The sequence below is a fragment of the Dendropsophus ebraccatus genome, chromosome 3 (assembly GCF_027789765.1).
Source record: "Dendropsophus ebraccatus isolate aDenEbr1 chromosome 3, aDenEbr1.pat, whole genome shotgun sequence".
Classification (NCBI taxonomy): domain Eukaryota; kingdom Metazoa; phylum Chordata; class Amphibia; order Anura; family Hylidae; genus Dendropsophus; species Dendropsophus ebraccatus.
The window spans coordinates 30,332,577-30,343,868 of NC_091456.1; the positions used below are offsets into that span (position 1 = coordinate 30,332,577).

The 11,292-nt window shown below is 40.7% G+C and overlaps 1 protein-coding gene across 1 annotated transcript; it reads right to left on the reverse strand.

Annotated features, from left to right (window-relative positions):
- Positions 1–1,145: 1,145 nt before the first annotated feature.
- LOC138786413 (dehydrogenase/reductase SDR family member 4-like) lies at positions 1,146–10,953 on the reverse strand. Its single transcript, XM_069963404.1, has 8 exons — positions 10,865–10,953; positions 10,571–10,748; positions 8,037–8,138; positions 5,809–5,879; positions 4,708–4,759; positions 4,441–4,575; positions 1,700–1,752; positions 1,146–1,260 (listed from the first exon to the last, which is right to left on the reverse strand). Exons 1-8 carry the CDS (start codon positions 10,951–10,953, stop codon positions 1,146–1,148), a joined length of 795 nt encoding a protein of 264 aa, XP_069819505.1.
- Positions 10,954–11,292: the final 339 nt, after the last annotated feature.

Below are 11,292 nucleotides of genomic sequence, written 5' to 3' on the forward strand. Positions count from 1 at the left end.
GGCCCACTATTGCCAGGTGCTGTTGCCTTCTTGGGGGCCCCGGCCACTACAGACATGTGTTAAGGCTGTCTGCAAAAGCAATAGCTTTTGCAGACAGCATTAACAGTCTGAGACCTCAGTGGGCCCCTGCCTGAGTGGGCCCAGGAGCGACCGCTCCCTTTGCCCCCACCTGTTTTCGCTACTGCGTTGAATAGATGGCTGTATATAAAGAACATAAGTTGGCAAGGAATAAACCCTTTCACATATTTAAAGGAGAAGTCCGGCAAAATTTTTTATTAAAGTAATGTATTGCCCCCCAAAAGTTATACAAATTACCAATATACACTTATTACTGCATCAAGGCTTTACTTCCTGGATAAAATGGCGATATCATGACCCGACTCCCAGAGCTGTGCGGGCTGTGGCTGCTGGAGAGGATAATGGCAGGGGGACACTGAGGGACACAGGGCACTGGAGGGACACTGAGCATCCCTCTGCCATCATCCTCTCCAGAAGCCACAGTCCGCACAACTCTGGGAGTCGGGTCGTGGCATCACCATGTTATCCAGGAAGTGACATCTCCATATTATCCAGGAAGTGACATCACCACCATGTTATCCAGGAAGTGACATCACCACCATGTTATCCAGGAAGTGAAACCTTGATGCAGTAGTAAGTGCAGGGGGGGGGGGAACACTTTAAAATTTTCGCTGGATTTCTCCTTTAATGGTTTCCATTACAGATGAGCAAATCGGTCACCTAAACAAAGCAATGCGCTTTGTTGGATCAGCACTCCGCTCATGAAATTGGTTGGCTGTCAGCGCTGCTCTTCTCCCTGCCACTCCTCCCAGTGGAGTGACAGGGAATGAAGCAGTGCTGAGAGCCAGCCAACTTGATGAGTGGGGCGCTGATCAAACGAAGCGCATTGCTTTGTTTATATTAGCAATTTGCTCATCTCTCGTCTCCATCACGTCCTCCTCTTCTTCTTAAAAACCTTAAAAAACAAACTGGCCACCAAATGTTTAACTCATTGACAAATGAAAAAAAAAAAAAATTATAATAATACATCAAATACATTTTGTTATAGTTCTTTATTGTTTGGGCAAGGATTTACTTTTAATGTACAGTAATAGAGAAGGGATGTTAACGTTTCCTATTTAGGCTGCTCATAGTCTGCCTCGTATTCCCCCAGACACAGCAATATTTTCTCCATTGATATAAGAAGCATCTTCAGTACATAAAAATGATGCTATGCCAGCACATTCCTCTGGCTCACCGATCCTAGGAAAAGATAAAGATGTCAACAATATAATTATCATAATTTAATTATAGTAAAAATTAGGATATATAATACAATAATTATATATAGACTAAGCTCATTTGCAGTCACAGGCATCTGGTGGAATTAATTTGGAAATGCTTCTTTGCATTTATATATATTTTAGCTTAAATATATTCTTAAGTAGACGCCACCAATGTTCCCCTGCGCTGAACAAGTCTCGCCACACAGCCCTATCTAAAGCAGGGTCCCTTTCCCCTGTGTACTGTAAATTCTTAGAGTACCCAGGGCAGAGGCTGACTAACACAGTTGCTGTGTTTGGCAACCTCTGCACAGCGAGCAGTGATAGCAATGGGAAAAAAAAAATCAGTCTCTGGAGTGCCCCTTTAATTTACTTAGAATTCATCAAATTCATCAAAAGTAAACAGCAAAATGTTTCACCTGTGAACACCAAGAGGAATCAGTTTTGATGCCAACTCTGGAGTTTTCTGGATCTGTAAAAGTAAAGGATTAACTTAAAAGGTGTAGATTTTTTGTTTGTTTTACTCTTCTGGAATGTTGAGCTATTCAGGGCCCTGGCTTGGCATCCCATCACAGGTTTAGGTGCTATGTTTGAATCATGAACTTACCTAAAGTGCCTGTGATTATTCTCAGGTTCCCAGCTCATATCTCGTGTTGTAAGTCTCTGATTTTGCATTTGGTGAATAATTTGGCCTGGAACCCTTGGATAAGTACCTGATTATCTGTTTGTCTGCAACTGTTAGCATTTAAAGCGACTCTGTACCCACAATCTGACCCCCGGACAATCAGATAGCTGCTTTTAATCCAAGATCTGTAATGGGGTCCGTTCGCCAGTTGATGCAGTTATTGTCCTAAAAAACAACTTTTAAACTTGCCACCCTGTGTCAAATTGGCGTGGCCTAGAGTACCCATGCCCTAGGATTGCGACGTCCATCCGTCCCTTCTCCCCGCCCTCTTCAACATTTTTCCTATTCATCACTTGTCAGAAAACTGCACAGGTGCGTTAACGATCCAGCTCATGTGCAGTGTTGACACAGGTGAGGAATAGGAGAAAATGTTCCAGGGGCATTCCTAATAAATGAAGAGGGCGGGGAGGAGGGACGGAGGGGTGTCACAATCCTAGGGCATGGGTACTCTAGGCCACGCCAATTTGACGAAGGGTTGCAAGTTTAAAAGTTGTTTTTTAGGACAATACCTGCATCACTAGCCGAACGGACCCCAGGACAGATCTTCGCTCATCTGTAGTCCTGGCTAAGCCATCTTTACTTCTTTAAATCTTCTGAACCCTACTTGTGTCTAAAGCCTACTAGAAGGTAAAGCCCACAGTGAAGAAAAGATTTTGCCTATTGGCGACACTGAACCTGTCCATTAGCTGCTTTTGGTCAGATCTGGACCACGTAAAGTCAGAGTTAGTGCCTAGTGGCTTAGATTCTTCAGTTCACTATATTTCAATTTACAAAATCTGTGGGAATCCTCTATAGAGTCTAAGTTAATTGGATTGCCTAGCAACGTCTGCTCTAGAGACTCTAAGCTTCATCCTACTCCAGCAACACTTAAAGGGGTACTCCCCCCAAGAGCTAAACAAAATGAAATGCTCCCAAACCTAGCTGGTCTTACTCACCAAGTCCCCCTTAGTATTTTGTCTCCTGTCTTTCTAGCGGCTGCCGTTCCTGAGAAATGGGATATACAGTATACATGAAAGATGGTGCTGGCCAGGAAACTACATATCCCATCATGCAGTGCTTCCTGCTGCTTGCTGCTTGCTGGGACCCGTAGTTCTACAGAAGCTCTGTGACCTCATATATTGTGATGTGGATGGATAGCAGCTTACTGGGACCTGTAGTTCTACACAATAAATCAGGTCACATAACTTCTGTAGAACTACAGGTCCCTGCAAGCTGCTATCAGTCCAAATCAGAAACTGTGTGATCTGATATATTGTGATGTGGACTGATAGCAGCTTGCTGGTACCTGTAGTTCTACAGAAGTTCTATGACCTGATATATTGTGTAGTACAGGTCCCAGCAAGCTGCTATCCATCCACATCACAATATATCAGGTCACAGAGCCTCTGATGTGGATGGATAGTGTGGGGAATTAGCGGGGGGGGGGGGGGGATTGTAGATGTGTCAGCAGGCTTACAGTAGGGGTTGGAAGCTGCAAGGGGAGGCTGAGGAGGAGGGAGGATGCACATGGCCGGGCAGAGGTCACAGGTCACCTGTGCACAGGCCTGTGCTACAGAGAACTCTGCAGCTGACACAGACACTGATTGATTTATGACCTGATAACTTAGTTCAGCAGGCTGTCAGCTGCAGCATTCTCTTCACACACGCTGCTTCCCTGTCGCAGAGCTAGCGGAGGAAGTAGGTGTGTTATCCCATTGAAGAGAGAGAAGGGCAGGTGATCCCGACTCCAAAAGTGGGGGCCAGGAGGAAGGAGCGTGTCAGCCTGGACTCCATTTAGCTCATTTTGTGAATACTGAGGGGCTGAATAGGCAGAAATAGCTCCAAAACGGCTCAAAACAGGTAATTACTTGCTTTGAGCAATATATTGAGCTATGGGTGGGCTATTTAACACTGCAAAAAAAGATTTTTGGGGGAAGGGGTTGTCCAGCAAAAATCTTTTTCTTTCAAATCAACTAGTGTCAGAAAGTTTTACAGATTTGTAATTTACTTCTATTTAAAAATTTTGAGTCTTCCTGTACCTATCAGCTCCTTTATGTCATGCAGGAAATGTTTTATTTTCAGTCTGACACAGTGCTCTCTGCTGACATCTCTGGCAGAGACAGGAACTCTCAGCAAAAGAGGTTTTTTATAGAAATTTGCTGCTGCTCTGAACAGTTCCTGTCTCGGACAGAGGAGCAACAGAAAGCACTGTGTCAGACTGAAAAGAAAATATCATTTCCTGCAGGACATATAGCAGCTGAAAAGACTTCAGTTATTTTAATAGAAGTAAATTATAAATCTATATAACTTTCTGACACCAGTTGATTAAAAAGAAAACTGGACTTTCACTTTTACTGGACAACCCCTTTAAGTGCTTAAGTGCCCTTTAAGCCAGGATCCTTAGCGTCCCAGATCATGGAACGGCCGGTGTCTTACGCCATGTGAACATGGCTTTATAATGAATACAGTAAATAATAAAGTAAAATGTTTACTAACCACTTTGCTGAAGCTTGTATTGATGATTCCCAGAGCCAGTCCATTCACTCTAATATTCATGGAACACAATGCCTGTGCCATTACATTTGTTAGCCCAAGAAGCGTTGTCTTAGTAATTGAGTAAGGTCCAACAAGCTACAAAACAGATACTCTTCGACATAAATACCAAATGTTTACTACTTAGACTTTCAATTTTTTTTTAGTGTCTCGAATGTTCACTAAGAAATATTATGGGTTATAAGTAAATCAGCTTCTTATAGCGCTTACCGGATGTGGAATATATCCAATAAATGAAGAGCAAATAATGATTGAGCCTCCTCTATTATGCAAAAAGACAGAAATGTTAATTGAAATAGAATATATTACCTATTTTTATACAACAAATGAACATTAAGCTGATAAAGCTAATAAATAATAAGCTAATAAAAACATGTTCACTGTAAAATCAAATGTAAAGTGAATTGATGAGTAAAAGGGGACATACACTGACAGGCTATGTTCACACTTCATTTAACAGCATCGTTTGCATAGCAATGGATTCTGTTAAGCTGCTGGCCGCTTTGCTGCAAACAGCACATTCTTTTTTTACAACTGACTGGCGGGCCCCGTTGGGTGTGCCTGCAAATCAATTAACCATTTTCTTCAATGCAAAGTGCGGCCACCGCTGCACTTTACATTGTGTGAACAGCTATTATTTCAGGACACTGTTCATTGAACAACAACCTGTAATAATACACATATACATAATCTAAAGAATGGGCGTTAAAATAACGATGTGTAAACACAGCAGGTGGTATTGCATTGGTAATGCAATGCCGCCCCTGCAGTAAAGAACAGAAGCTTATTCCATTGCAATCAGCGTCCGTTATTTACTAAAAAATAATGTTGGGTGAACATAGCCATATGCTACGGGAGCCATACTTTACATTGTAAGGGCATCTTGTGTGGCCGCTGTTCACTGAATAGCCGCACAAAATAGGCCTGTCAGAGAATAGGCCTAAGAGAATCATGGCCGCAGTGTATACAGTGTGTATACACTATGGCCAAAGTTTCATAGGCTGCAACGCATCTTAGAGAAGCTAAAGGATGCACAGCCTAATCTCCAGCAAAAACAAATGCATAGCACAGCCTAATCTCCAGAAAAAACAAATGCATAAATCTCAACAGGGTGCACAACCTCTATATAGGAACAACAATTACTATACTAACAAAGAAAAAAGATATATAGAAAGGAATGGTTGACACACCAAAGTAATGAACTACAATTCATACTTCATTAGAAATCACCAATAGGCTATGTATACACAACGTTTTTTTCAGCTCTGTTTACAGAGTCTAAAATATCGGACGTTTTTTCTATCTTCTTACCCTTGTTTTTGCATGTGAGGAGCTACAAGTTTGATAAGAAAAAAAGTAGATGTTACGTTTACATGAAACACCTACAGAGAAAAGAAACAAGAGTTAGACAAACATACTACCACTATGCTTATTTTATATTTTCCAACCTTCAGAGAACAGTCGCGGGCCAGGCGCCCCAGTAAAACAATATCCCCTCCCCTCTGTGACGTGGACGACTTGATTCAAATGGAGGCGTGTCATGCCACTGGGATCTCCACGCCGTCACTGACTAGGTGATATTAAAAAAAAATCATTTGTTTAAACCCCTTAGTGGCCATGCCAATTTTGACTTTATTTCTAAGGGCTATTATTGTTTTATTTTTTCTATTGACATAACCATATGAGGTTTTATAGAGAAAGTACAAAAAGTTGTACTATTCTGTACTTTTTTCTGGCACCATTTGTGGGTTCATATAACCTATTGATTTATTTATTTACATTTGGGGGGGGATGAATAGCCTTTTAAATACAGTTTATTCACCATGCAGTAAATATGATTATGATTTTATTATCTGGGTACATACAGTTTCTAGTGATGAGCGAATACTGTTCGATCGAATAGATATTCGTTCGAATAGTGAGATATTCGAATATTCGATATTCGTAAGAAATTCCCGCGAATATTTGACAAATATTCGATAAGCGTTCAAATCCCCCAGCTTCCGGTTTTACCATCCAAATGGTCAAATAGATGTTTTTCACTAATCGAATACTTGTTCCCATAGACTTTAATGGGATCGAATATTCGATCGAATATTCGCAGGATATTCGTACGAATATCGAATATTCAAATATCTCACTATTCGCTCATCACTAACAGTTTCACCAATAACAAATACCAGAACTTTTATTTTCTTTCTTGACAGAAGTGGGAGGAGGCTGAGCAACTTGTTGTTTTCGCTTTTTTTTTTTTCCATGTTTACCGTGCAGAATAAATAATGATATATTTTAATAGTACAGGTCATTATGGACATGGCAATAAAAATATGTATATGTTTTATAAATTATTATTATTATTTATTTTTATTTTTTTATAAGAAAATAGTTTTTATTACATTTTAATTTTATAGGTTTAACTATTCTTATATGGGACTTTCAGAGGTAATCCCCTATTTGCTGATAACATATAGCACCACATTAAATTTGAAACAAAAGCATCAATATTTAATTGATGTGGACTGTTAGCTTTAAAGCAAATGTACCAGCAGATATAATAATATAATAAATAAAATCTTTAGTAATATTAAATGAGCACTACCACGCTGATTCTAATGGTGTCCATTCTCCTCCCCTCGCTAACAGGCCTCCTGTTATTGATATGATAATGTATATCAGTACTAGAGATGAGCGAACCTGGAGCATGCTCGAGTCGATCTGAACCCGAACTTGTGGCATTTGATTAGCGGTGGCTGCTGAAGTTGGATAAAGCCCTAAGGCTATGTGGAAAACATGGATATAGTCATTGGCTGTATCCATGTTTTCCAGACAACCTTAGAGCTTTATCCAAGTTCAGCAGCCGCCACTAATCAAATACCGAACATTCGGGTTCGGATCGACTCGAACCCGAACCCGGTTCGCTCATCTCTATTTACTACCTGAAGCAGTTTTCTTATTTTTAGCACTAGATAGACATGCTTTATGTACGACTATGTTTACCCACTGCCCTTTGACAAATATTGCTATGATGACATATACGATTTATCTGGGATCTAATTGGCTGTTTTGAATGCATATTTCTTGAGGGTGGGTCTTACATTTGTTTGCCACATGTGTTTAGTATACTCACTACACTACAGCCTGAACCATTGAACTTGTAGCTTTGTAACACCATCTGGGTGCTAGAATCCCCTGTGTCTTTCTGTACCTTACTTCCCTGGTTATCTGGCTTTACTGACCTTTTGGCTTTTGTGACCTGTCTATTTACTGGATTAAGTTTTTGTACTTCTGTTGCCCGTTTATTGTGACCTCAGCTTCCTGACCATCCCTTTCTTTTTGTATTGTCTTGTCTGTCTGTCTTCCGTGTTTCACCGTCTCCGTGGTTGTCCAAAATTAATTAGGACTGTTTGAGGCAAGTAGGCAGGGACAGTGGATGGGATAAATTCAGATTTCACTGTTCGTGTCCACCCCTTCCCTTACTGTGTGTTACCATCCAGTCCTAACAATTTCTATTTTACTTTAACATGTAATTTGATGCTTACTTTTTCCCACATGTCCACAGTGGTGTCAAATATTGGTCCAACAAATGGATTAACACCAGCATTACAAATAAGAATATCAATTTTTCCATAAGTTTCAATAGCCTTTAAAATAATCAGAAAAAGAATAATAGTTAGGGTGAATAAAAAGTCTACCGACAGATTTGATACTATTAAACTGCATGGATTGCTGAAAAGGGGAGGTTGGTGTGTTAAAGGGGTAGTGCGGCGTTTAAAAATTATTCACTAAAAAACACACATTACAAAGTTATACATCTTTGTAATGTGTGTTATGTAAGTGAATGCCCCCCTTCCCCTTGTCCCCCCACCCCTGGAAGTGTGGTGCAGTATACTCACCAAATTACTGTCGACCCCAGCCACCATCTTGGATCGAACGTCATCTTTGGACTCATCAGCCGCTTAGCCACAATTGGCTGAGCATAGCTGATGATGCGGCTGAGCAGCTGACGATGTGGCAGAGGGGGTCCGGCATCTGGATGCCGGCCTGACTGCTCCAGCCATCCCTCATGCCGCTCCCCTTCTGCCGCATCATCAGCTATGCTCAGCCAATCGCGGCTCAGCAGCTGATGAGCCCGAAGATGACGTTGTTCGATCCAAGATGCTGGCCGGGGTCGACAGTAATCTGGTGAATATACTGCACCACACTTCCGGGGTGGGGGGGACACAGGGAAGGGGGCCATTCACTTACATAACACACATTACAAAGTTGTATAACTTTGAAATGTGAATTATTTATTGAATAATTTTTAAACGCCGCAATACCCCTTTGAGTATCTTGATTAACCACTCTGTCTGCTGGGAAAATGACTTTTATTTCATAGGCAAATTTCCTGTCTCAGTGCACTGCCACACCCCTCCAAAACCTTCTATCTCCTCCTCTAGCCACACCTGACAAAGAAGAAGAGGGATCAGGACATAGTGGTGTACACCTCCAGTGCACCTAATGGGGGGGGGGGGGGGGGGGGGCTGTATTCCGTTGTCTGCTCAAAGAAGTGACATTTCAATTCTTTGGGCAGATGACTGAATCCGCCCGAGCATAGAATGGATGGGCGAAGAGTCAAGCTGGAGCGCGCACAGAATCCACAGAAAGTTATCCGCATGATTTCCTTAGTGTGCAAAAGCCCTTAGGGTCAAACTTTAGCATATTCATTATCCAGATGTAACAAGGGCAAAAAAAAGGGAGCTGTTGCACATTCCTTAACACCTGCTATATGCATTTGATAGGTATACCTTCACCTCAACTGTATTGCAAAGCCCAGCCAATTGTGTTTTTCAGTACAACTGTACACACAATGATGTACACATTTAAGCAGACAGATCTGAGATATAAACTATATATTGTACATTATTCTGGGCTATCATCATCACCCCACACCCCTGTAAGGCTATGTGTACACATGGGGGTCATTTATCAAGACTAGAAAACTTGTACCCCGGTCTTTAATAAAGCTCCATCCCCATTTACCCAGCTAGATCTACTTAGAGGCGAATCCCCCATAATACCCCAAAATTGTTTAGTCTTTACTTTGGTCACTACTTTTACCAAAACCAGCAGCGAAGGTGGGAAAAAACTACAATGAAAGGATTTGAACCTTCTTCTGTGGTTTGGGCCCAATCCTGATTTCGGTAAAAAAAATACTGCCCAAAAATTGCATCAAAGTAAGAACCAAAAACAGTGTATGCACATAGTCTTATATTCCCTATTTTATTATCAAAGAAAAGAAACATCAGATTGGCTATGTTCACACAACGCCAAAAAGACGTCCATTATTGCATCATTTTAATTCGCTTGACTAAAATGCATTGAAGTCTATGGAATAATGGACGTCCTTTTCACACTTTGTATTGAGTGCGTCCGCCTCAAAAGACGTCCGTCATTTAATAGGCTATGCTCACACAACAGCAAAAATATTGAAAAGGCGTCCGATTTTCATATTTTCATAAAAGTCAGAGATTTAACTGACTGCAATGGCAATGCATTGAAGTCAATGGGAAGACGGACGTCCAGTGTACACAATGTATTGAATAACGGACTTTTTAACCACGGGAGTCAAAATAATGAACATAATCATTATTTTTGGACGTCTTTTGCAAACAGTGGACTTTTTTCACAGTTTTTCTTTTGTCACCGTTCTTTCTTCGTTTTTACTATTAAATTCAATAGACTTTTCAATTAAGCCGCATCCAAAGGCCAATTAGTAACCCCCAAGTTACAATAATGTACAAACACCAGTCATTGCACTAAGGGAGGGCAAGGCTGCTAAATGACATCTATTATTTTAGACTCAAAATAATGGACGTCATTTTAAATGGAGCTGAAAAAACATTGTGTGAACATAGCCATACAATGTGTAAAAAAGATGTCCGCAATTCCATAGACTTCAATGTATTTTAGTCAAGCCAATTAAAATGATTCAATAACGGACGTCTTTTTAAACACAAAAGTGGACGCCTTTTTCCTTTTTTGGACGTTGTGTGAACATAGCCAAACACAGAAAATATATGCTGGTTCCTACTGTTGCGACTAATTTCTCTCTGTCTTCTTCATTGCCGATGTGACATTGGATGGCACAGATGCTCAGTCCCTCATTCTTTAATTGTTCCACAGCTCTTTCTACATTCACACGTTTACGACTGCACAGTAGGACGTGAGCACCATCCTGAGCTAGGCGACGGGCAATAGCAAAACCAATTCTAAAAAAAAAGTGAAAAAGAATATTTGAAGAACATGTACAACAAATTTCATGATGTATCATACAGTACCATACAGTTTTCATATTAATATTTCCACTATCTGATGTTAAACATACCCATATGTTGCTCCAGACACAATTGCTACCTTTTCATGTAAAACTTTTTTTCTTTCATCACACAGTTTCAATGTGGATTGGGAATGCATTGTTTAAATATTATGTATCTAAGAAATCAAAGGAAAGAAAGAAAAGGGAGGCAAATTAAAATAGAAAAAAAATTAAACTGGATAATAATAATAATAATAACAATAATACTTTGTTCCCACTACGTATTAATATTGCTGGAATGTGCCCTTCTTGTTAAATAGATGGCTGCAAATAATGATCATTATTAGCATCCATCTATGTTACAAGACGGCCGCCTTCCCCGATATTATTAACCCCTTAGCGACCCATGACGTATCTGATACGTCAGGGTGCCGCGGGGGTGTTCAGAGAGGGGTCACGCCGGGACCCCGCTCTGAATGGCGCTGATATGTTCAGCC